The following is a 25,508-nucleotide window of genomic DNA, read 5'->3' on the forward strand; positions in this document are numbered from 1 at the left end:
TATCCTGTACCCCGAGTGTCAGTGTCATTATCCCGCACCCCGAGTGTCAGTGTCATTATCCCGCACCCAACTGTCAGCATCATTATTCCATACAACTGTCAGCGTCATTATCCCATACCCGACTGTCAGCGTCATTATCCCGCACCCCGAGTGTCAGCGTCATTATCCCATACCCCAACTGTCAGCGTCATTATCCCATACCCCAACTGTCAGCGTCATTATCCCATACCCCAACTGTCAGCGTCATTATCCCATACCCGACTGTCAGCGTCATTATCCCGCACCCCGAGTGTCAGCGTCATTATCCCATACCCCAACTGTCAGCGTCATTATCCCATACCCGACTGTCAGCGTCATTATCCCGCACCCCGAGTGTCAGCGTCATTATCCCATAACCCAACTGTCAGCATCATTATCCCATACCCCGACTGTCAGTGTCATTATCCCATACCCGACTGTCAGTGTCATTATCCCGCACCCCGAGTGTCAGCGTCATTATCCCATACCCCAACTGTTAGCGTCATTATCCCATACCCCAACTGTCAGCGTCATTATCTCGTACCCCGAGTGTGAGAGCGCCATGCAGCCTCCACAGCTGTGAGCAGGTAGATTTGGACGGTTTCCCCTATAGGGGCTCACACCGACTTGTTTTAGGGTCTCCTGCTCCTTGGAGCTGTTTTGTGTCTGTGACTGAAGTAACTGGTGACTCCTGCATTGTCCATAAAAGTTGCTGTTATCCCAGTAACGTAAGTAGATACGGTTCCTTCTAATTTTAATGTTTTTCTTCAGATAGAAAATGAGAATTTTAGCTGTAGTGGACCACCACCGCCACAGCCCCCACAACCACTGCCGCTGCCTGACACCACGTTGGGACCGGACAGCAGCACGGCACTGAATGATATTGTGCTGCCGCTGGAGAATATGTTTGAGGAGCCAATAAATCTCTCCCTTAAAAAATGTTACCCATCTGGATCATCCTCAGCACCCCGGAGAGACCCCACACCCCCACAACCGGTGATCAAGGAGATCAAGAATGAAGCCGGTAAGTGAACCCTGAGATAAGTCAGAGCCCCCCTGATAGACCCCACATTACACCAGAGCTCTGTACTGTTACAAGCATTTCTCTCCTAGATACAGACAGTCGCTTCCAGCAGTGTCATCCCCAAGAGCTGAAGAGGCAAGAAGGCACCAGCAGGTGAGTACCCTGCGGCCGGAGAGTACCCTGCTGCAGGTTAGTAACCTGTGGCCGGCGAGTACCCTGCTGCAGGTTAGTAACCTGTGGCCGGCGAGTACCCTGCTGCAGGTTAGTAACCTGTGGCCGGAGAGTACCCTGCTGCAGGTTAGTAACCTGTGGCCGGCGAGTACCCTGCTGCAGGTGAGTACCCTGCGGCCGGAGAGTACCCTGCTGCAGGTTAGTAACCTGTGGCCGGCGAGTACCCTGCTGCAGGTTAGTAACCTGTGGCCGGCGAGTACCCTGCTGCAGGTTAGTAACCTGTGGCCGGAGAGTAGCCTGCTGCAGGTTAGTAACCTGTGGCCGGCGAGTACCCTGCTGCAGGTTAGTAACCTGTGGCCGGAGAGTACCCTGCTGCAGGTTAGTAACCTGTGGCCGGCGAGTACCCTGCTGCAGGTTAGTACCCTGCTGCAGGTTAGTAAACTGTGGCCAGCGAGTACACTGCTGCAGGTTAGTAACCCGTGGCCGGCGAGTACCCTGCTGCAGGTTAGTAACCTGTGGCCGGCGAGTACCCTGCTGCAGGTTAGTAACCTGTGGCCGGCAAGTACCCTGATGCAGGTTAGTTACTCGTGGCCGGCAAGTACCCTGCTGCAGGTTAGTAACCCGTGGCCGGCGAGTACCCTGATGCAGGTTAGTTACTCGTGGCCGGCGAGTACCCTGATGCAGGTTAGTTACTCGTGGCCGGCGAGTACCCTGCTGCAGGTTAGTTACTCGTGGCCGGCGAGTACCCTGCTGCAGGTTAGTAAACCGTGGCCAGTGAGTACCCTGCTGCAGGTTAGTAACCTGTGGCCGGCGAGTACCCTGCTGCAGGTTAGTAACCTTTGGCCGGAGAGTACCCTGCTGCAGGTTAGTAACCTGTGGCCGGCGAGTACCCTGCTGCAGGTTAGTAACCTGTGGCCAGCGAGTACCCTGCTGCAGGTTAGTAAACCGTGGCCGGCGAGTACCCTGCTGCAGGTTAGTACACTGCGGCCGGAGAGTACACTGCTGCAGGTTAGTAACCTGTGGCCGGCGAGTACCCTGCTGCAGGTTAGTTACTCGTGGCCGGCGAGTACCCTGCTGCAGGTTAGTAACCTGTGGCTGGTGAGTACCCTGCTGCAGGTTAGCTACTCATGGCCGGCGTGTACCCTGCTGCAGGTTAGTAACCCGTGGCCGGCGAGTACCCTGATGCAGGTTAGTTACTCGCGGCCGGCGAGTACCCTGCTGCAGGTTAGTAAACCGTGGCCGGCGAGTACCCTGCTGCAGGTTAGTAACCTGTGGCCGGCGAGTACCCTGCTGCAGGTTTGTAACCTGTGGCCGGAGAGTAGCCTGCTGCAGGTTAGTAACCTGTGGCCGGCGAGTACCCTGCTGCAGGTTAGTAACCTGTGGCCAGCGAGTACCCTGCTGCAGGTTAGTAAACCGTGGCCGGCGAGTACCCTGCTGCAGGTTAGTAACCTGTGGCTGGTGAGTACCCTGCTGCAGGTTAGTTACTCATGGCCGGCGAGTACCCTGCTGCAGGTTAGTTACTCGTGGCCGGCGAGTACCCTGCTGCAGGTTAGTAACTCGTGGCTGGTGAGTACCCTGCTGCAGGTTAGTAATCCGTGGCTGGCGAGTACCCTGCTGCAGGTTAGTTACTCGTGGCCGGCGAGTACCCTGCTGCAGGTTAGTTACTCGTGGCTGGCGAGTACCCTGCTGCAGGTTAGTTACTCGTGGCTGGCGAGTACCCTGCTGCAGGTTAATAACCTGTGGCCGGCGAGTACCCTGCTGCAGGTTAGTAACTCGTGGCCGGCGAGTACCCTGATGCAGGTTAGTTACTCGTGGCCGGCGAGTACCCTGCTGCAGGTTAGTCACTCGTGGCTGGTGGGTACCCTGCTGCAGATTAGTAACTCGTGGCTGGCGAGTACCCTGCTGCAGGTTAGTAAACCGTGGCTGGCGAGTATCCTGCTGCAGGTTAGTCACTCATGGCTGGTGAGTACCCTGCTGCAGGTTAGTCACTCGTGGCTGGTGAGTACCCTGCTGCAGGTTAGTTACTCGTGGCCGGCGAGTACCCTGCTGCAGGTTAGTTACTTGTGGCAGGCGAGTACCCTGCTTCAGGTTAGTTACTCGTGGCTGGCGAGTACCGTGCTGCAGGTTAGTAACCCGTGGCTGGCGAGTACCCTGCTGCAGGTTAGTTACTTGTGGCAGGCAAGTACCCTGCTTCAGGTTAGTTACTCGTGGCCGGCGAGTACCGTGCTGCAGGTTAGTAACCCGTGGCCAGCAAGTACCCTGCTGCAGGTTAGTTACTTGTGGCAGGCGAGTACCCTGCTGCAGGTTAGTTACTCGTGGCCGGCGAGTACCCTGCTGCAGATTAGTAACTCGTGGCTGGCGAGTACCCTGTTGCAGGTTAGTAACTCGTGGCTGGCGAGTACCCTGCTGCAGGTTAGTTACTTGTGGCAGGCGAGTACCCTGCTTCAGGTTAGTTACTCGTGGCCGGCGAGTACCGTGCTGCAGGTTAGTAACCCGTGGCCAGCAAGTACCCTGCTGCAGGTTAGTTACTTGTGGCAGGCGAGTACCCTGCTGCAGGTTAGTTACTCGTGGCCGGCGAGTACCCTGCTGCACATTAGTAACTCGTGGCTGGCGAGTACCCTGATGCAGATTAGTAACTCGTGGCTGGCGAGTACCCTGCTGCAGGTTAGTAACTCGTGGCTGGCGAGTACCCTGCTGCAGATTTGTAACTCGTGGCTGGCGAGTACCCTGCTGCAGATTAGTAACTCGTGGCTGGCGAGTACCCTGCTGCAGGTTAGTAACTCGTGGCTGGCGAGTACCCTGCTGCAGATTTGTAACTCGTGGCTGGCGAGTACCCTGCTGCAGATTTGTAACTCGTGGCTGGCGAGTACCCTGCTGCAGGTTAGTAACTCGTGGCTGGCGAGTACCCAGCTGCAGATTAGTAACTCGTGGCCGGCGAGTACCCTGCTGCAGGTTAGTAACTCGTGGCCGGCGAGTACCCTGCTGCAGGTTAGTAACTCGTGGCCCGCGAGTACCCTGCTGCAGGTTAGTAACTCGTGGCTGGTGAGTACCCTGCTGCAGATTAGTAACTCGTGGCTGGCGAGTACCCTGCTGCAGGTTAGTAACAAGTGGCCGGCGAGTACCCTGCTGCAGGTTAGTAACTCGTGGCTGGCGAATACCCTGCTGCAGATTAGTAACTCGTGGCTGGCGAGTACCCTGCTGGCCAGCGAGTACCCTGCTGCAGGTTAGTAACCCGTGGCCGGCAAGTACCCTGCTGCAGGTTAGTAACCCATGGCCGGCGAGGACCCTGCGGCCATTGACAGATTTTGGACACACTCCTAATGAGTGACATCTGTCCTACTGCCCCCTGTAGTATAAGAGCTCAGCTAGTGGAGGGTGAATGTCCATAATCTACCAACTATTTCCAAATAGCAGAATTGTGACTACAGCTCTGAAGTATATTCTAAGTTGCCACAATGAGTATTTGGTGCATCTTTGACGCTGTACATTTTCTGCTTGGCTAATTTAGTTTACTAGTGGTTGTTTATCGCCCATGTTTTTTTTAAATGTGATTTCATCACATTTTTTGCAGCTGCGTTTTTTTGTCTCCTTTTGGTCTGTCATGTTTTACATCTACTTTGCTTTGGAATCGTCCAACTTGCTGAGTTACTTAACTTATTGGTAAAGTCTTGTGCGTATTACATGCATTTAAGATATAGACAGGTTTTATTTACATTTTTCTTCATTTCATTCAAATCTCTGGAAAAAATCTGCAAGTAAAATGCATGCGAGAGATTCATATATTGCAAATTAAAAAAATGCAGGTGAATTTCTGCTGCGTTAAACACTGCGCAGTGGACATGAGGCGTGCTTACATCTCCCCACGTTGCTGGAGCGGTAGTACGCTGCACTTTTTGCACACGATAGAATGTAACTCACTAACAGCAAACAGACGTCGTGAACACGGCAGGGAATTATAACACATGAAATGTGGGCCGAGGAGAAGGGAAACGTGCAGCAATTCTGCAACAAGTCAGGTTTTGTTGCTGCAGATTTTCCACATCAGATCGGTCCCATATGGACGAGGTAGCGCTGGATAAGGCGTCTGCACTCCTGCGTTCTGCCACGTATAGGTGACCATTGCTGGGCCGCAGCTGCATTTCCAAGGTCAGGACTTCAGGAGAACGCTCTGATTAGGTGGCACCAGGAATAAAGGGGAACCGAGGTCATCGTATCAGGATCAGAACAGCAAGCACAATACTCCGGCACGAGCGTTCCCTAATCTAAGCGCTCACAACCTGACCGCACAGGTGGCGACATTCCCCGAGGCGCTAATCACAGGACCCTCCGAGCTGATAACGGGGGTCAGCCTGTTGTACAGCACCTTCCTTTATAATGTAATCCCATTAATAATCCACCAGTTCTCATTAGTGCCCTTCTTCTCTGCCCCATGGGTGTCAAAAAGTCCAGGGGTCAGTACCAACACTCAGTATATAGCCTGCATTAACCCTTTCAGGGGTCTGTCTGATATAACGCAGTTTCATCATTAGAGATCACTTGGAAACGTACCCATTTAGCTGTGTTTTCTTGTCTGCAGACTGCAGTGTAAAGAATGGAGGAATTTGTTCTGTTTTCTGTGGCTGGTACTATCTGTAGTATGCACTGGACTAGCAAGTAAAGAAGCATAAATCGACATAGCCATTATTGGAAACCTTCATTCTTTACACTGCAGGCTGCATCTAGAGAGCTGGCACACATCTAGTAAATTGTGAATAATCATCCTTTTATTTCAGGGCAGAAGCAAAAGAAACGAAGATCCCGTATGTGCGTCTGGAGCGTCTGAAGATCTGTCCCCCTCCATCGGGAGAGCTCCCGGTGTTTAAGGTGCAGCCCCAGAAGAAGGACGAGGACGGCTCTCTGCGCGTACTGATTAAATATGGCGCCCGGTACAAAAGCATGTCCATCAAGGTGAGAGAGCGAGGACTAGGACACCTTGTATCATACTCCAGTCACACCCAGAGCTGAACTCCGTATACAATGTATCAATGATGTGAGAATTACATATCCCCCAAGCAAAGCGCCAAGGAATAAATGGCGCTATAATAATATTATATCTCACAAGTGGACAGCGACAGCGCATGTACAGACCGTGATCCAGACAAAGAAGCAAAGTAACCTACAAGGAAACCAGCAGTAATGTATCTGCAGCTGTGGAGGTGACTAGAGGACAAGAGACAATTTAACAGCAGAATAGAGACTGCAGCTGTGGAGGTGACTGGAGGATAAGACACGATGTAACAGCAGAATAGTGACTGCAGCTCTGGAGGTGACTGGAGGATAAGACACGATGCAACCGCAGAATAGTGACTGCAGCTCTGGAGGTGACTGGAGGATAAGACATCGTGTAACCGCAGAATAGTGACTGCAGCTCTGGAGGTGACTGGAGGATAAGACACGATGCAACCGCAGAATAGTGACTGCAGCTCTGTAGGTGACTGGAGGATAAGACATCATGTAACAGCAGAATAGTGACTGCAGCTCTGTAGGTGACTGGAGGATAAGACACGATGTAACAGCAGAATAGTGACTGCAGCTCTGGAGGTGACTGGAGGATAAGACACGATGCAACCGCAGAATAGTGACTGCAGCTCTGGAGGTGACTGGAGGATAAGACATCGTGTAACCGCAGAATAGTGACTGCAGCTCTGGAGGTGACTGGAGGATAAGACACGATGCAACCGCAGAATAGTGACTGCAGCTCTGTAGGTGACTGGAGGATAAGACATCATGTAACAGCAGAATAGTGACTGCAGCTCTGTAGGTGACTGGAGGATAAGACACGATGTAACAGCAGAATAGTGACAGCAGCTCTGTAGATGACTGGAGGATAAGACACAATGTAACAGCAGAATAGTGAGTGCAGCTCTGGAGGTGACTGGAGGATAAGACACGATGTAACAGCAGAATAGTGACTGCAGCTGTATAGGTGACTGGAGGATAAGACATCATGTAACAGCAGAAGAGTGACTGCAGCTCTGGAGGTGACTGGAGGATAAGACAGCATGTAACAGCAGAATAGTGACTGCAGCTCTATAGGTGACTGGAGGATAAGACATGATGTAACCGCAGAATAGTGACTGCAGCTCTGTTGGTGACTGGAGGATAAGACATCATGTAACAGCAGAATAGTGACTGCAGCTCTGGAGGTGACTGGAGGATAAGACACGATGTAACAGCAGAATAGTGACTGCAGCTGTATAGGTGACTGGAGGATAAGACATGATGTAACAGCAGAAGAGTGACTGCAGCTCTGGAGGTGACTGGAGGATAAGACACAATGTAACAGCAGAATAGTGACTGCAGCTGTATAGGTGACTGGAGGATAAGACATCATGTAACAGCAGAAGAGTGACTGCAGCTCTGTAGGTGACTGGGGGGATAAGACATCATGTAACAGCAGAATAGTGACTGCAGCTCTGTAGGTGACTGGAGGATAAGTCATCATGTAACAGCAGAATAGTGACTGCAGCTCTGGAGGTGACTGGAGGATAAGACACGATGTAACAGCAGAATAGTGACTGCAGCTGTATAGGTGACTGGAGGATAAGTCATCATGTAACAGCAGAATAGTGACTGCAGCTCTATAGGTGACTGGAGGATAAGACACGATGTAACCGCAGAATAGTGACTGCAGCTCTGTTGGTGACTGGAGGATAAGACATCATGTAACAGCAGAAGAGTGACTGCAGCTCTGTAGGTGACTGGAGGATAAGACACAATGTAACCGCAGAATAGTGACTGCAGCTCTGTAGGTGACTGGAGGATAAGTCATCATGTAACAGCAGAATAGTGACTGCAGCTCTGGAGGTGACTGGAGGATAAGACACAATGTAACAGCAGAATAGTGACTGCAGCTCTGGAGGTGACTGGAGGATAAGACACAATGTAACCGCAGAATAGTGACTGCAGCTCTGTTGGTGACTGGAGGATAAGACATCATGTAACAGCAGAAGAGTGACTGCGGCTCTGTAGGTGACTGGAGAATAAGACATCATGTAACAGCAGAATAGTGACTGCAGCTCTGTAGGTGACTGGAGGATAAGACACAATGTAACCGCAGAATAGTGACTGCAGCTCTGTAGGTGACTGGAGGATAAGTCATCATGTAACAGCAGAATAGTGACTGCAGCTCTGGAGGTCACTGGAGGATAAGACACAATGTAACAGCAGAATAGTGAGTGCAGCTATGGAGGTGACTGGAGGATAAGACACAATGTAACAGCAGAATAGTGACTGCAGCTCTGGAGGTGACTGGAGGATAAGTCATCATGTAACAGCAGAATAGTGACTGCAGCTGTGGGGGGTGACTGGAGGATAAGTCATCATGTAACAGTAGAATAGTGAGTGCAGCTCTGGAGGTGATTGGAGGATAAGAGACGATGTAACAGCAGAATATTGACTGCGGCTGTGGGGGTGACTGGAGGTATAGTGAAGTCCTGGCTGACATGTTGGCTTCTGGTTACTGCAGGTGAATGCGGACAGCTCACACTCGTCATCTCCGTCCACGGAGATTTCACCACAGTCGGCAGCACAGTCTCCATATGATCCGGACGCCGTACCACAGGTCACAGCTCCTCCTGTGCGGACACCACCAGTAAGGCCGCATCCTTTTCCTCGGATACAGTCTTATACTGGGGGAACTCAGGAGATCAGACACATTGTGGAGCCAGAGCCTGAACACCCCCATGAATGCAAGAACACAGGACCGTCGAAAAAATCTGATGACCCCAAGCACATTGAAAATGAGGATTTCTGCGCTGTGTGTCTGAACGGCGGAGAGATGCTGTGCTGCGACACCTGTCCGAAGGTTTACCACCTGTCCTGCCACGTGCCCGCTCTCCTCAGCTTCCCAGGGTACGAATTCACCTCTGGAAAGTGGCGTTATTGTGGGGAGTCAGCCACCGGCCACCGCCATACAGGGCGTCATACGCTGCACAAGGAAGAGGGATCGATCCATCGATCCTGGCCCCATTGATACGGCCGTGTGATTGTGCCATAAAGAGGTGTCAGATTTTCAAGACCTTGATTTGATGTAAATGAGTAAAAACATTTTTCATTGGATCATTAAAAAGGTCTCGTTTGACATTTTATAGAAACCCCTTTGCTATGGGTTTCTGCATAGAATATGTACTTTAGTGATGGGACGGGCACAGGTGTGAGACGGGCACAGGTGGGGGACGCACATAGCCGAGGGACAAGCACGGGCGTGGGAAGAGCACAGGAGACTGGCACAGGCGCAGTCTCGTGAACTACCAGGACCCAGCAGAGGGAAATAGGAAATCTCCAATCCCATTTGTGACTGTAGATATATACAGATCTCTGCTGCCCCTTGCTGAGCAGACACGGCTCTCACAATACTGGATTTCTGACCTAGGGCGCGCTAATTTCAGGCATTTGGTGATATCTAATGTGTTTGTTGCAGAGGTGAATGGGTCTGTACGCTGTGTCGCCATCCGAGCAAGCCAGAAGTGGAATACGACTGTGATAACACTCGTTACAGCCGGGAAAATAAGACCGAAGAGGGGATGTTACCGCACCTGGACACCGCAGATGAGCGGGTGAGACCCTCATTATAACCATCGCTAGTTATTAAAGGCCAAGGCATTTATAAGGACAAGGTATCTGAGCTCACCATGTGTGATACTGACTGCTGAGCCGTGTATCTAATCCTCTCCTGTGTGATACTGTCTGCTGAGCCGTGTATCTAATCCTCTCCTGTGTGATACTGACTGCTGAGCCGTGTATCTAATCCTCTCCTGTGTGATTCTGACTGCTGAACCGTGTATCTAATCTTATCCTGTGTGATACTGACTGCTGAGCCGTGTATCTAATCCTATCCTGTGTGATACTGACTGATGAGCCGTGTATCTAATCCTATCCTGTGTGATACTGACTGCTGAGCCGTGTATCTAATCCTATCCTGTGTGATACTGTCTGCTGGGCCGTGTATCTAATCCTCTCCTGTGTGATACTGTCTGCTGAGCCGTGTATCTAATCCTATCCTGTGTGATACTGACTGCTGAGCCGTGTATCTAATCCTATCCTGTGTGATACTGACTGCTAAGCCGTGTATCTAATCCTATCCTGTGTGATACTGTCTGCTGGGCCGTGTATCTAATCCTCTCCTGTGTGATACTGTCTGCTGAGCCGTGTATCTAATCCTATCCTGTGTGATACTGTCTGCTGGGCCGTGTATCTAATCCTCTCCTGTGTGATACTGTCTGCTGAGCCGTGTATCTAATCCTCTCCTGTGTGATACTGACTGCTGAGCCGTGTATCTAATCCTCTCCTGTGTGATACTGACTGCTGAGCCGTGTATCTAATCCTATCCTGTGTGATACTGACTGCTGAGCCGTGTATCTAATCCTATCCTGTGTGATACTGACTGCTGAGCCGTGTATCTAATCCTATCCTGTGTGATACTGACTGCTGAGCTGTGTATCTAATCCTATCCTGTGTGATACTGACTGCTGAGCTGTGTATCTAATCCTATCCTGTGTGATACTGACTGCTAAGCCGTGTATCTAATCCTATCCTGTGTGATAATGTCTGCTGGGCCGTGTATCTAATCCTCTCCTGTGTGATACTGTCTGCTGAGCCTTGTATCTAATCCTTTCCTGTGTGATACTGTCTGCTGGGCCGTGTATCTAATCCTCTCCTGTGTGATACTGTCTGCTGGGCCGTGTATCTAATCCTCTCCTGTGTGGTACCGTCTGCTGAGCCGTGTACCTAATCCTATCCTGTGTGATACTGACTGCTGAACTGTGTATCTAATCCTCTCCTGTGTGATACTGACTGCTGAGCCGTGTATCTAATCCTCTCCTGTGTGATACTGACTGCTGAGCCGTGTATCTAATCCTATCCTGTGTGATACTGACTGCTGAGCCATGTATCTAATCCTATCCTGTGTGATACTGACTGCTGAGCTGTGTATCTAATCCTCTCCTGTGTGATACTGACTGCTGAGCCGTGTATCTAATCCTCTCCTGTGTGATACCGTCTGCTGAGCCGTGTATCCAATCCTACAACGTAGAGCAATATGCCTACTAGAAACAAGGAGTGCGAGAACAGGAATTATTATAAAGATATCAAAAGTTTTAAAAAGACAATTAGAATTTAATGTATCCAGAACCACAAGATCACGTGTGTGAGCCGGGAGCGGCCGACCAGACGGGTATGAACAGTGCCATGTCAGGCGTAATGCAGGAAGCAGCCCGGGGGAAGCTGTAGTGAAGCGCGCCGGGTTTGGCGCCGTCTCGGTACTTGTCACTATTGTTCTGGTTCCTGGGCCGCCGGCCGGGGAGCCGGACTCTTCCCTTTTCTCTGGAATCATCGCCTCGCGTTCCATCACTAGGTTATATCATCTCAGTCCGGCTTTGCTCCGGGGTCGCTCATGCGTTTTCTTCTAATCTGGTGTATTGTTCATTCCAGTGATGTCATTTGTACAGTGAAGGAAATAAGTATTTGATCCCTTTCTGATTGTTCATGTCTTTGTCATTGGGCAAACTTACACAGTCTGTAATTCTAAGGGTAGGTTCACTTTAACATTGAGAGATATATATATATTTATATATATTCTAAAATCGCCAGTTGGGACTTACGGCCGTTGTCCTTGAATCCCGCAAGGCACCGCGGCAGTGTCACTTGCGCAGTGCGCAGTCCTGTGCAAGTGACATACACGTCTCCGCTATTCCCACGCAGGCGCAGTAACAGCCACAACTGCTCACTCTACCCGCGCATGTGCGGTAACGACCCGGCTGTTACTGCGCCTGCGTGGGGAATAGCGGTGACGTCTATGTTTTACTTGTGCAGCCGCAGTAACAACCTTACGGCAACAACCTGCGCAAGTGACAGATATACATCACCGCTATCCCCAGTGACAGCCATAACTGCGCGGTGTACCTGCACAGGCTTACTTGCGATTTTTGATTACCTCACGCAGCACAAACTTCCCCATAGTCCCATAATGTGTATCAATGTTGTCTACTATCTGAGACAATACTACTGGTATGTACATAGTTCACACCACTGAGGCACAGCTTCTGGATATTTGGCCTCCTCACCATTACGGCACAAAGAAAGCCAGGACACTGCCAATCTATACGTTATTATTATTAGCTCAGCCAGCAGCAAATGCAACACAGCCCCATACTGTATAACAATTGTAATACAGCACACGCCAAGGAAGAAACGGTGCACAAGGGGTGAAAGAGCTCAAATGACCCCACACATACAATCCAAAACTGCAGAGGGATCATCCAGAACAGATGGAAAGCGCCAACGTTGTGAGACCTGTCCGCTGCTCCTGTCACCACCATTAAGCATACACCTATGGTATCTTCACCGCACTCCCATCGCGATAGCATCGGGCCTAGCTCTAGCATCAAAAATAAAATCCAGAAAATCACATTGTATCAATTATATAAACTGATTTGCATTTTGCAGTGAGAAATAAGTATTTGATCCCCTACCAACCATTAAGAGTTCTGGCTCCTACAGACCAGTTAGACGCTCCTAATCAACTGGTTATTTGCATTACAGACAGCTGTGTTACATTGTCACCTTTATAAAAGACTCCTGTCCACAGACTCAATCAGTCAGACTCTAACCTCCACAACATGGGCAAGACCAAAGAGATTTGTAAGAATGTCAGGGACAAGATCATAGACTGGCACAAAGCTGGAATGGGCTACAAAACCATAAGTAAGACGCTGGGTGAGAAGGCGACAACTGTTGGTGCAATAGTAAGAAAATGGAAGAAATACAAAATGACTGTCAGTCGATATCGATCTGGGGCACCATGCAAAATCTCACCGCGTGGGGTATCCTTGATCATGGGGAAGGTGAGAGATAAGCCTAAAACTACACGGGGGGGGGGGGGGGGGGGGGAACTTGTTAATGATCTCAAGGCAGTTGGGATCAGAGTCACCAAGAAAACCATTGGTAACACATTACACCGTAAAGGTTTACAATCCTGCAGTGCCCGCAAGGCCTCCCTGCTCAAGAAGGCACATGTGCAGCCCGTCTGAAGTTTCCCAATGAACACCTGGATGATTTTATGAGTGATCGGGAGAAGGTGCTGTGGTCAGATGAGACACAAATTGAGCTCTTTGGCATTAACTCAACTCGCCGTGTTTGGAGGAAGAGAAATGCTGCCTATGACCCAAAGAACACCGTCCCCACTGTCAAGCATGGAGGTGGAAACATTATGTTTTGGGGGTGTTTCTCTGCTAAGGACACAGAACTACTTCACCGCATCAATGGGAGAATGGATGGAGTCATGTACCGTAAAATCCTGAGTGACAACCTCCTTCCGCCCGGACATTAAAATGGGTCGTGGCTGGGTCATAATGACCCAAAACATACAGTCAAGGCAACAAAGGAGTGGCTCAAAAAGAAGCACATTAAGGTCATGGAGTGGCTAGCCAGTCTCCAGACCTTAATCCCACAGAAAACTTATGGAGGGAGGTGAAGATCCGAGTGGCCAAGTGACAGCCTCAAAATCTTAATGATTTAGAGATGATCTGTAAAGAGGAGTGGAGCAAAACTCCCCCTGACATGTGCGCAAACCTCATCATCAACTACAAGAAACGTCTGACTGCTGAGCCTGCCAACAAGGGTTTTACCACCAAGTATTAAGTCTTGCTTGCCAGAGGGATCAAATATTTATTTCTCAATGTGATTTTCTGGATTTTATTTTTGATGTTCTATCTCTCAATGTTCAAATTAACCTACCCTTAAAATTATAGACTGTTCATGTCTGTCAGTGGGCAAACTTACAAAGTCAGCAAGGGATCAAATACTTATTGTATTTTTCAGACTATAAGATGCACTTTTTTCCCAAAAAATTTTTCGAGCAAATGGGGGTGCGTCATATAGTCGGAATATACTTGCAAATACTGTGGAGGCAGCAGGAGTCGGGTGATTCTGTGTCGGCCCCTTTCCGACACTGCCGGACAATGATCACACTCCCTTTCCAGGCTGGTGCAGCAGGTTCGGCGTTGATGCTCTGTGGTGCAGGGGGCTCTGACGGCATTTTGTGAAAGCCTGGGGGCGGCACATGCTCAGATTGAGATCTTGGTTCCCAAGATCTCGGGACGAGATCTCAATCTGCTGTGATGCGGTGGCCTCCGGCAAAATGGCCGCCATGGGTGGCGCATGTTCAGGTTGAGATCTTGGCAACGTTCCTGAGATCTCAATCTCTGGTGGCCATTTTCCCGGAGGCCACCGCTCGCAGCAATGGATATGCGGGGCCTCTGGGCTTTCACAAGATGCCAGCAGAGCCCTGAGCACCACCGTCAAACCTGCCGCACCAGCCTGGGATGGGATTTCCCGGAGGCCACCAGACCTGCCTGGGATAGGAGTCATATTGCTGAACCACCAAACATCTCCTGTGACCCCGCTCCACTAGCGCTGCTGATCCCCCCCGGATTCGCTGAATTCGGACTGTAAGACAGACCTCCATTTGACTCATTAATTTGTTTCCCCTATTTTCCTTCTGAAAATGTGGGGTGCTTCTTATAGTCCGAAACATAAGGTGTTTTCCCAACTGTATATTTTAGTAAAATATATTTTGATAATTTCCATTCCTCTAGTTGTTTTTGTTTATGTTTAATTTTGGGCACAAACCTCTTTACCTCCTCTTCAACTGCGTTCATTGCTGTACGGAGCTTTATAACCTGACGCCGTGTGTTTCCATTACAGCGGTGCGAGAAGATGGTGCTGTCTCTGTACTGTAATAGTCTGAGCGTCCCGTTCCAGGAACCGGTCAGCCCTGTCGTAAGTGTCATTCCAGCACCATCCTAGGGGAGGCGCTCTTCTAATGAACCCTGACGGAGAGAGACACATAGAAGTGCCCCCAGACGGTCACACTATACCTGCCATCTTCTGCAGACTATCACACCTAAGTGCCCCCACACGGTCACACTATATTCATTACTATACCTGCCGTCTGCTGCAGACTATCACACCTAAGTGCCCCCACACGGTCACACTATATTCACTACTATACCTGCTGTCTTCTGCAGACTATCACACCTAAGTGCCCCCACACGGTCACACTATATTCATTACTATACCTGCCGTCTGCTGCAGACTATCACACCTAAGTGCCCCCACACGGTCACACTATATTCATTACTATACCTGCTGTCTTCTGCAGACTATCACACCTAAGTGCCCCCACACGGTCACACTATATTCACTACTATACCTGCTGTCTTCTGCAGACTATCACACCTAAGTGCCCCCACACGGTCACACTATATTCACTACTATACCTGCTGTCTTCTGCAGACTATCACACCTAAGTGCCCCCACACGGTCACACTATATTCACTACTATACCTGCTGTCTTCTGCAGACTATCACACCTAAGTGCCCCCACACGGTCACACTATATTCACTACTATACCTGCTGTCTTCTGCAGACTATCACACCTAAGTGCCCCCACACGGTCACACTATATTCACTACTATACCTGCTGTCTTCTGCAGACTATCACACCTAAGTGCCCCCACACGGTCACACTATATTCATTACTATACCTGCTGTCTTCTGCAGACTATCACACCTAAGTGCCCCCACACGGTCACACTATATTCACTATTATACCTGCCGTCTGCTGCAGACTATCACACCTAAGTGCCCCCACACGGTCACACTATATTCACTACTATACCTGCCGTCTTCTGCAGACTATCACACCTAAGTGCCCCCACACGGTCACACTTTATTCACTACTATACCTGCCGTCTGCTGCAGACTATCACACCTAAGTGCCCCCACACGGTCACACTTTATTCACTACTATACCTGCCGTCTGCTGCAGACTATCACACCTAAGTGCCCCCACACGGTCACACTATATTCACTACAATACCTGCTGTCTGCTGCAGACTATCACACCTAAGTGCCCCCAGACCGTCACACTATATTCACTACTATACCTGCCGTCTGCTGCAGACTATCACACCTAAGTGCCCCCACACGGTCACACTATATTCACTACTATACCTGCCGTCTTCTGCAGACTATCACACCTAAGTGCCCCCACACGGTCACATTATATTCAGTACTATACCTGCCGTCTGCTGCAGACTATCACACCTAAGTGCCCCCACACGGTCACACTATATTCACTACTATACCTGCCATCTGCTGCAGACTATCACACCTAAGTGCCCCCACACGGTCACACTATATTCACTACTATACCTGCCGTCTGCTGCAGACTATCACACCTAAGTGCCCCCACACGGTCACACTATATTCACTACTATACCTGCCGTCTGCTGCAGACTATCACAACTAAGTGCCCCCACACGGTCACACTATATTCACTACTATACCTGCTGTCTTCTGCAGACTATCACACCTAAGTGCCCCCACACGGTCACACTATATTCATTACTATACCTGCCGTCTGCTGCAGACTATCACACCTAAGTGCCCCCACACGGTCACACTATATTCACTACTATACCTGCTGTCTTCTGCAGACTATCACACCTAAGTGCCCCCACACGGTCACACTATATTCACTACTATACCTGCTGTCTTCTGCAGACTATCACACCTAAGTGCCCCCACACGGTCACACTATATTCATTACTATACCTGCTGTCTTCTGCAGACTATCACACCTAAGTGCCCCCACACGGTCACACTATATTCACTATTATACCTGCCGTCTGCTGCAGACTATCACACCTAAGTGCCCCCACACGGTCACACTATATTCACTACTATACCTGCCGTCTTCTGCAGACTATCACACCTAAGTGCCCCCACACGGTCACACTTTATTCACTACTATACCTGCCGTCTGCTGCAGACTATCACACCTAAGTGCCCCCACACGGTCACACTTTATTCACTACTATACCTGCCGTCTGCTGCAGACTATCACACCTAAGTGCCCCCACACGGTCACACTATATTCACTACAATACCTGCCGTCTGCTGCAGACTATCACACCTAAGTGCCCCCACACGGTCACACTTTATTCACTACTATACCTGCCGTCTGCTGCAGACTATCACACCTAAGTGCCCCCACACGGTCACACTTTATTCACTACTATACCTGCCGTCTGCTGCAGACTATCACACCTAAGTGCCCCCACACGGTCACACTTTATTCACTACTATACCTGCCGTCTGCTGCAGACTATCACACCTAAGTGCCCCCACACGGTCACACTATATTCACTACAATACCTGCTGTCTGCTGCAGACTATCACACCTAAGTGCCCCCAGACCGTCACACTATATTCACTACTATACCTGCCGTCTGCTGCAGACTATCACACCTAAGTGCCCCCACACGGTCACACTATATTCACTACTATACCTGCCGTCTTCTGCAGACTATCACACCTAAGTGCCCCCACACGGTCACATTATATTCAGTACTATACCTGCCGTCTGCTGCAGACTATCACACCTAAGTGCCCCCACACGGTCACACTATATTCACTACTATACCTGCCATCTGCTGCAGACTATCACACCTAAGTGCCCCCACACGGTCACACTATATTCACTACTATACCTGCCGTCTGCTGCAGACTATCACACCTAAGTGCCCCCACACGGTCACACTATATTCACTACTATACCTGCCGTCTGCTGCAGACTATCACAACTAAGTGCCCCCACACGGTCACACTATATTCAATACTATACCTGCCGTCTGCTGCAGACTATCACACCTAAGTGCCCCCACACGGTCACACTTTATTCACTACTATACCTGCCGTCTGCTGCAGACTATCACACCTAAGTGCCCCCACACGGTCACACTATATTCACTACTATACCTGCCGTCTGCTGCAGACTATCACACCTAAGTGCCCCCACACGGTCACACTATATTCACTACAATACCTGCTGTATGCTGCAGACTATCACACCTAAGTGCCCCCAGACCGTCACACTATATTCACTACAACACCTGCCGTCTGCTGCAGACTATCACACCTAAGTGCCCCCACATGGTCACATTATATTCACTACTATACCTGCCATCTGCTGCAGACTATCACACCTAAGTGCCCCCACACGGTCACACTATATTCACTACTATACCTGCCGTCTGCTGCAGACTATCACACCTAAGTGCCCCCACATGGTCATATTATATTCACTACAACACCTGCCGTCTGCTGCAGACTATCACACCTAAGTGCCCCCACACGGTCAGATTATATTCACTACTATACCTGCCATCTGCTGCAGACTATCACACCTAAGTGCCCCCACACGGTCACACTATATTCACTACTATACCTGCCGTCTGCTGCAGACTATCACACCTAAGTGCCCCCACACGGTCACACTATATTCACTACTATACCTGCCGTCTGCTGCAGACTATCACACCTAAGTGCCCCCACACGGTCACACTATATTCACTACTATACCTGCCATCTGCTGCAGACTATCACACCTAAGTGCCCCCACACGGTCACACTATATTCACTACTATACCTGCCATCTGCTGCAGACGATCACACCTAAGTGCCCCCAGACGGTCACATTATACGGTCATACTATATTCATTACTATACCTGCCGTCTGCTGCAGACTATCACACCTAAGTGCCCCCAGACCGTCACACTATATTCACTACTATACCTGCCTTCTGCTGCAGACTATCACACCTAAGTGCCCCCACACGGTCACACTATATTCACTACTATACCTGCCTTCTGCTGCAGACTATCACACCTAAGTGCCCCCAGACGGTCACATTATACGGTCACACTATATTCACTACTATACCTGCCGTCTGCTGCAGACTATTACACCTAAGTGCCCCCAGACCGTCACACTATATTCACTACAATACCTCCCGTCTGCTGCAGACTATCACATCTATTTCAGAGAGCGGCATCTCTACAACACCTCGACCTAGAGGCGATAACTATGTAGTGCCTGTCTGATTATAGCAATGGTCCCACATACACAGTCTATAGGACCGCAGGAGGGAGCGGAGCACAGCGGCCGTAGCATTAGATACCACAGTATCGTAGGGATTCTTATATTGCTATGTGGACTAATTGCTGTGTTATATGCACGTCTTTTAATGAAGGCACGTCACTATTACCAGATTATAAAGAGGCCGATGGACCTGTCAATCATTCTAAAGAAGCTGCAGAAGCGACATATCCCTCACTACTCCGCCCCCGAGGAGCTGGTGTCTGACATCAGGCTCATGTTCTGGAACTGCGCCAAGTTTAATTACGTAAGTGAAGGTGCGAAGGACGCCACGCGGCTGTGTCCACTTCATCAAAGAACAGAGTAGAAACTTAATAAAATAATGGATACTTGCCTTCTGGATGGGCACAGCTTCTCTGGGCTATGCACAGCGTCCCCCGCCAGTCTCCTGGCTGCTTCTTCTGGAAGGGAACGTCACATAGTTACATTTGCAGCCTTCACGTTGTGTCCGCTGATGAAGACGGGATTGTTTATCTTGGCTCGGACAAAATGTGATGGCTGCAGCCAGAGATGCCGACCGGCTGCAGCAGCTGCATGATACCTCAGCAGAAGAGGCGACCGCAGACCAGCAAGGGGAAGTGCATGGCCGGGAGGAGCAGCGCAGGTTCAGGAGGAGCAGCGCAGGTTCAGGAGGAGCAGCGCAGGTTCAGGAGGGCCGCGCACCATAGGAGAGAGTAAGGTTCCTCTGCGCTTCGGGATAGTTTAAACTGATACACTGTAACAAGCTGTGTGAGCAGGACTAGGCTGGGATAGTTTTTATTTAGTATCTGTTTGTAAGGAGACAGCATCTGAGAACACACCGGCGAACGTTAGTTTAGAGGAAGCCCCCTTCAGAAGCCATTTTACTGGAGTTCTGTCACTTTGTAGCAGGTATGAAGCTCACCATAGTGCCAGCATCTGATGGGTGATCCAGAGCGAGGACAGCTCTATGGCTTGGCATATGGGCGCAGAGGAGCCTCTGATACCATTTCCGCCCGCCTGGACTGGGGACATATTTGCTCAGACTGTATAAATATTAGTTCAGGCTTCCATCATTAGCGAGGCCTTTGCCAGTTTAAACAACAGACGCAATTAATGTAATTTCTGCAGTAACACGATATCTTGGTCCGGCGCCAGCTCATTTCACTTTGCGATACAAATCTGGCATGGCCGGCTGGTGGGGTATCTGATACCAGGGCGTGAAACACTGGCTGAGGAGTGGAAGCGACGATGACTGGCGCTCAGTACGGAGGCTGTGTGCTGGAATAATGGATCCGCTCACCGGTGTACACATCACTCGTCACAGTGTCCAGCGACAAGTCCACGCACACAGCCTCAAAGTGTGGAACAGAGGTCTGCACGGCAGAACTTGGAGGAGGATGACCCCAGGACTTCTGCTGCGGATCGGCACCAGGGGTTCCAAAGATTTAAACTATAAGTTGCACGCTCCAAATCTCCAAGAGGGAATAATTTGCTTTTGCATGTGACTAAAGGGGAGAACCCCATTCATGAGCATTGGATGTAGATTGAATCTTCTACACTGAATCAGCGTCATAATCTACGCAAACCGATCACACCGCCGGCCGGACTTCATGTAGTGAATGAGTCTGATGTGACTTGTGCCAGCTCCGCACCATCGACTGCCCGCTACTAGGCAATGAATACGCCGTGTGCGCCTACTTAATAAACGCTTTATACAACGCTGTGATGTGTAGGAAAGCAGCGTGACAAACAATATGGAAGAAAATGGAAGAGGTATTTCCATGGAGAGGAACTGGTGAATATCTGGGCTCTACAGTAGCAGATAGATATAGAGGATAGTGGGGTCTGCAGAAAGCTGGTGTAAATCCCCTAGGGGTACGGTAATGGTGGCTGACACACGTGTAAGAGATAATTCAGAACCACAGGGAGATGCTAAGCCCGAGGAACGCATGGGGTCTATAAACAGATTATATAAAATATATTATATATATATATATATATATATATATATATATATATATATATATATATATATATATATATATATATATATAGAACTAAACTAATCAAATCCTCACCCTTCCTGCAATGGTGACATCAGGACCATCCTTCACATGACCGCTGCAGCCAATCACTGGCTAAATGACATTGTAGCTGCAGCTTTCATATACACATATAATGTCCTCACTGCAGGACCAGTGGGAAGCTGCCTTTTAGTTTGTTTTTCTCAAAAACCCTAGAGAACCCCTGTAATAAGACATCTAATCTCCAAGTTATTTTCTTTATTAACGGCATATCTCTCATGTCTCTTACTCTCGCAGGAAGACTCAGAGGTCGCCGAGGCCGGAAGGAACCTGGAGCTGTGTTTTGAGGACATGTTAAAAGAGACTTATCCGGGCCGAGTGTTCCCCTTCCCCCAGGACGATGACTCTGACACAGAGGAGATTGGGGCGGAAAACTGCCCCCTGAATCTGAAAAGCTTCCATTGGCCAAACTATGGAGCAGAATGTGCCCAGCCCAAGAGAAGGAGACGCCACCCCATGAGCCAGAAGGCCAGAGACTTCAGCCTCTGCTAGACCGGCATATGGACATTGCTACTGCTCCTCACAAGCCCGTGGGACCAGAGGTCACACTCAGAAAGGAAGAAGGAAAGATACAAAGTTTCTAGAACTGTTGTATTTTTATTTCTATGCAAAAACTGCTGACAGGAGATCCCTGACTTTTCTGAAAAATGATGAAAGCCTTAAAGGATCCTGACGAGAGCAAAATCCTGGATGGACAGTCCCTTGGGATAAGTTTCATTTTATAAGTTATAAGGTATCAAAGAGGCCCCCACAATCCCCGCTGTCTCCAGCACACCCATCTCCATGTGACTGATAATGGCCGCTCCTCTGATGTCGCCCCAGCACTAATGAGATGTGACCGATATCGGCTCCTCTTTTGAAGACACTGCTGTTGAACTTGTACACACTGTAGATTTTAGGGTTAGTGGCTCTTCATATACTTAGGAGAAGCAAGGTCTTAAAGGGGTTGTCTGGTACTTTACATTGCTGGCCTATACTAGGGATCGGTCATCAATCTCAGATCAGTGGGGGTTCTACTCCTGCAGCCCCGCCGCCGATCAGTTATCCTCCGAGATGGGCGGAAGTGATCAGTTGCAGAGCGGGAATGCACATCTCCGTCTACGCCTTCCCGTCCGCAGCGGATACTGCAGTTCCACACCGATCCAAGTAGCAGTACCTGGCTATCGCCACTATACAGATGATGGCGTTGTGTCATTCTGCTCCACAAGTGATCACTTCCGGCCGCCACCAGCACCGAGAACAGTGGATTGGCTATGGAGCCGGGTGCTGCACCTCCACTGGTCAGATATTAAGGGGCTATACTGTGTATTAACCATCAGTAGAAAGTACCAGACAACCAGTTTATACTTGGTTCCCTTTATTTTAGTGTTAGTAATGCGTCATTGGTGATCGAAGTCCTGGAATCTCAAGTAAATCGCATTTCTTAGCAGCATCAGATATTGATTGTAAAATGACAATAAAACAGTAATTTATTAGTAAAAAAAAGTGGCTAATCCTAAAATGCACAAACACTCAATATACACTGTGAATGTATAATACACACATATATAATAAATATATATATATAATTTACACACAAACCATACAATCTGATTAAGAATTCTGCCGAGCATGGAACCGTCAAGAACCATCCTGGACGTGGGGGAAAGAGGAAAATTGACAAGAGGTGTCTTCGAAAGTCGGTACAAATGGTGGAAAAAGCACCACGTCAAACATCCAAAGACCTGAAGGCCAACGTGCAACAGTCTGGGGTCATGGTTTCAACATGTACCATAAGCCGCACGCTAAACAATAAGAGCTTTAAGGCAAAAGGCCAAGGAAGGAACCACTGCTGAAGAAAAGACATCAAATGGAAAATGTTCTGTGAACAGTTGAAACAAGAATAGAGCTTTTTGGCAATGCAAAGCAACAGTTTGTTTACAGATGGCGCAATGAAGCTTATAAGGAAAATAACACCCTACCAACAGTTAAGCGTGGTGGAGGATCCATATTGCTGTGGGGTTGCTTTACTGCGTCTGATACTGGAGGCCTTGACAGTATCACAAGAATCACGAAATCAGAGAATTATTATCAAGAGATTTTAGAGCGAAATGTCCTACACAGTGTAAGAAAACTTAGTTTGAGTCGAATATCATGGGTCCTTCAGCAAGACAGTGACCTAAAAACACAATTCAATATACACAGGAATGGTTAAGGCTGTGTTCACACGTTGCGTTTTTACCAAATAAAACGCTTAAAAAGCGCTTAAAAGAAGCTTCCCATTCATTTCAATGAATTCCGCAATTTCTGTGCATATTGATGCGTTTTTCTGCGAAAAAAAACGCATCGTGGAAAAAAACGCAGCATGCTCATTAATTTTGCGTTTTATGGGAAGGAGTCCTGTTTTTATGCAGAAATTTTCTGCATACGTGTGCACATAGCCTCAGTGCATATCTTAGGCTAGTTTCAGACCAGCGCACAAAAATACAACACAGCGCGATTTTGTGCGTTGGGCGCAGCGCCAGCAAAATCAGACCAGCACACCCAACACTAAGTATAGGGTACGCTAATCGCATGCACAGTCATGTGATCGGAGGAGATGACAGGAGGGGGCAGGGCTTAGCGGCGGCCCTGTGCTGCGCCCAGAAACGCTAGTCTGAAACTAGCCTTACAAGACGCAATAAAGCTATGATCACTTTATAATGTGGTTGTTGTGCAATCATTATTATTATTAATAAATCTGCCTGCAGTAGAAAGAATGGAGATTATTTTTATACGGGTAAGTAGTTTTTCTTGTATGTTGTAATGTGAAGTCACAAGTGTGAAAATGAGGAAGAGGTAAAACTTATTTTTGTCTTAGACTCAAAAAAAAAAAAAAGGATATATATATATATATATATATATACATACATACACACACACCATATTTTTCGGACTATTAGATGCACCGGACCATAAGACGCACCCCAATTTTCAGAAGGAAAATAGGGAAAAAAATAATGTGCCAAATGGGGGTCCGTCTTACAGTCCGAATTCAGTTTACCTGGGAAGGGATCCAGCACAGGTGGAGGAGTGGTCACAGGGGTCATTCAGTGGTCCAGGCTCGTGCGGTGGTGGCAGGTTGGTTGTGCTGGAGAAGCTGGGCTGTACTGGGGCAGCTGGGCTGGGCTGTGCTGGGGCAGCTGGGCTGTGGCAGCTGTGCTGGGGCTGGGGCAGCTGGGCTGTGCTGAGGCAGCTGGGCTGGGGCAGGTGGGGGCTCTCTGTGCTCCAGTGCAGGAGCGGCGGCTCCGCCGGCATTTCCTCCAAGCCCGGAGGCCCCGCACATCCCTTGCTGGCCGCCGCCATGTTGCGGTGGCCTCCGGGAACATGGCCGCCGGGAACATGGCCGCCGGGAACATGGCCGCCGGTCCGGGAACAGCGCATGCGCAGGTTCAGATCTCGTTCCGAGATCTCGTTGCCGAGATTTGAATCTCGTCCCCTGAGATCTCGGGACGAGATCTGAACCTGCGCATGCGCCGTCCCCGGACCGGCGGCCATCTTCCTGGCGTCCATGTTCCCGGAGACCACCGCAACATGGCGGCCAGCAAGGGATGTGCGGGGGCCTCCGGGCTTGGAGGAAATGCCGGCGGAGCCGCCGGCCCTGCACCGGAGCACAGAGAGCCGCTACCCCTGCACCAGAGCACAGCCCGCTGCCACCACCGCACTACAGAGCCCACGCGCCACCCGCACCAGCCTCGGAGGTTAGTACATTGCGACCATAAGACGCACCCCCGCGTCTTATGGTCCGAAAAATACGGTATATCTCTCCGGTCATAATGAACCTCCATTCGTTACACTGCAGTCTGCATTCATTGTAAGCTAAGCAAAACTACAAGGAGATCTATACAAGTCCCTGTTTATGGTCATGACTAGTGTTGAGCATTCCGATACCGCAAGTATCGGGTATCGGCCGATACTTGCTGTATCGGAATTCCGATACCGACTTCCGATATTTTTTCAATATCGGAATTCGGCATCGGAATCGGAAGTTCAGTTGATTGACGGCCTGACGTCATCATGATGCGCGGTGTGTGCGCATCATGATGCGCCGTCATTTCGGGCCTTCCGGGGGTCTCTGCCGGCCTGCCGGGGGGCTGTGCCGGCCTGCCGGGGGGCTGTGTGGACTGCCCGGGGTCTGTACCGGCCTGCCGGGGGGCTGTGCCGGCCTGCCGGTGGTCTGTGCACCCT

At 49.6% G+C, this 25,508-nt stretch overlaps 2 protein-coding genes across 4 annotated transcripts in view; one reads left to right on the forward strand and one right to left on the reverse strand.

Annotated features, from left to right (window-relative positions):
- The window catches only part of TRIM66 (tripartite motif containing 66), a 60,454-nt gene extending 37,506 nt beyond the window's left edge, over positions 1-22,948 (forward strand). For 2 of the 3 annotated variants that reach the window (XM_073545190.1, XM_073545191.1), the window contains 8 exons: positions 790-1,042; positions 1,132-1,195; positions 5,986-6,160; positions 8,721-9,106; positions 9,675-9,810; positions 14,957-15,031; positions 19,352-19,504; positions 21,540-22,948. In XM_073545190.1, the coding sequence (XP_073401291.1) occupies positions 790-1,042; positions 1,132-1,195; positions 5,986-6,160; positions 8,721-9,106; positions 9,675-9,810; positions 14,957-15,031; positions 19,352-19,504; positions 21,540-21,794 (1,497 nt within the window). In that variant the 3' untranslated portion in view covers positions 21,795-22,948. The remainder of the gene's footprint in view (positions 1-789; positions 1,043-1,131; positions 1,196-5,985; positions 6,161-8,720; positions 9,107-9,674; positions 9,811-14,956; positions 15,032-19,351; positions 19,505-21,539) is intronic. The other variant, XM_073545192.1, reaches the window with a different exon arrangement.
- Positions 22,949-23,433: 485 nt separating this feature from the next.
- LOC141049057 (uncharacterized) overlaps positions 23,434-25,508 on the reverse strand; it is a 33,094-nt gene continuing 31,019 nt past the window's right edge. Inside the window, exon 3 of the mRNA XM_073545172.1 lies at positions 23,434-23,460. Coding sequence (XP_073401273.1) covers positions 23,434-23,460 — 27 coding nt within the window. The remainder of the gene's footprint in view (positions 23,461-25,508) is intronic.

This window comes from Dendrobates tinctorius, unplaced genomic scaffold (assembly GCF_039654945.1).
Source record: "Dendrobates tinctorius isolate UK_male_01 unplaced genomic scaffold, ASM3965494v1 ptg000142l, whole genome shotgun sequence".
Lineage (NCBI taxonomy): Eukaryota > Metazoa > Chordata > Amphibia > Anura > Dendrobatidae > Dendrobates > Dendrobates tinctorius.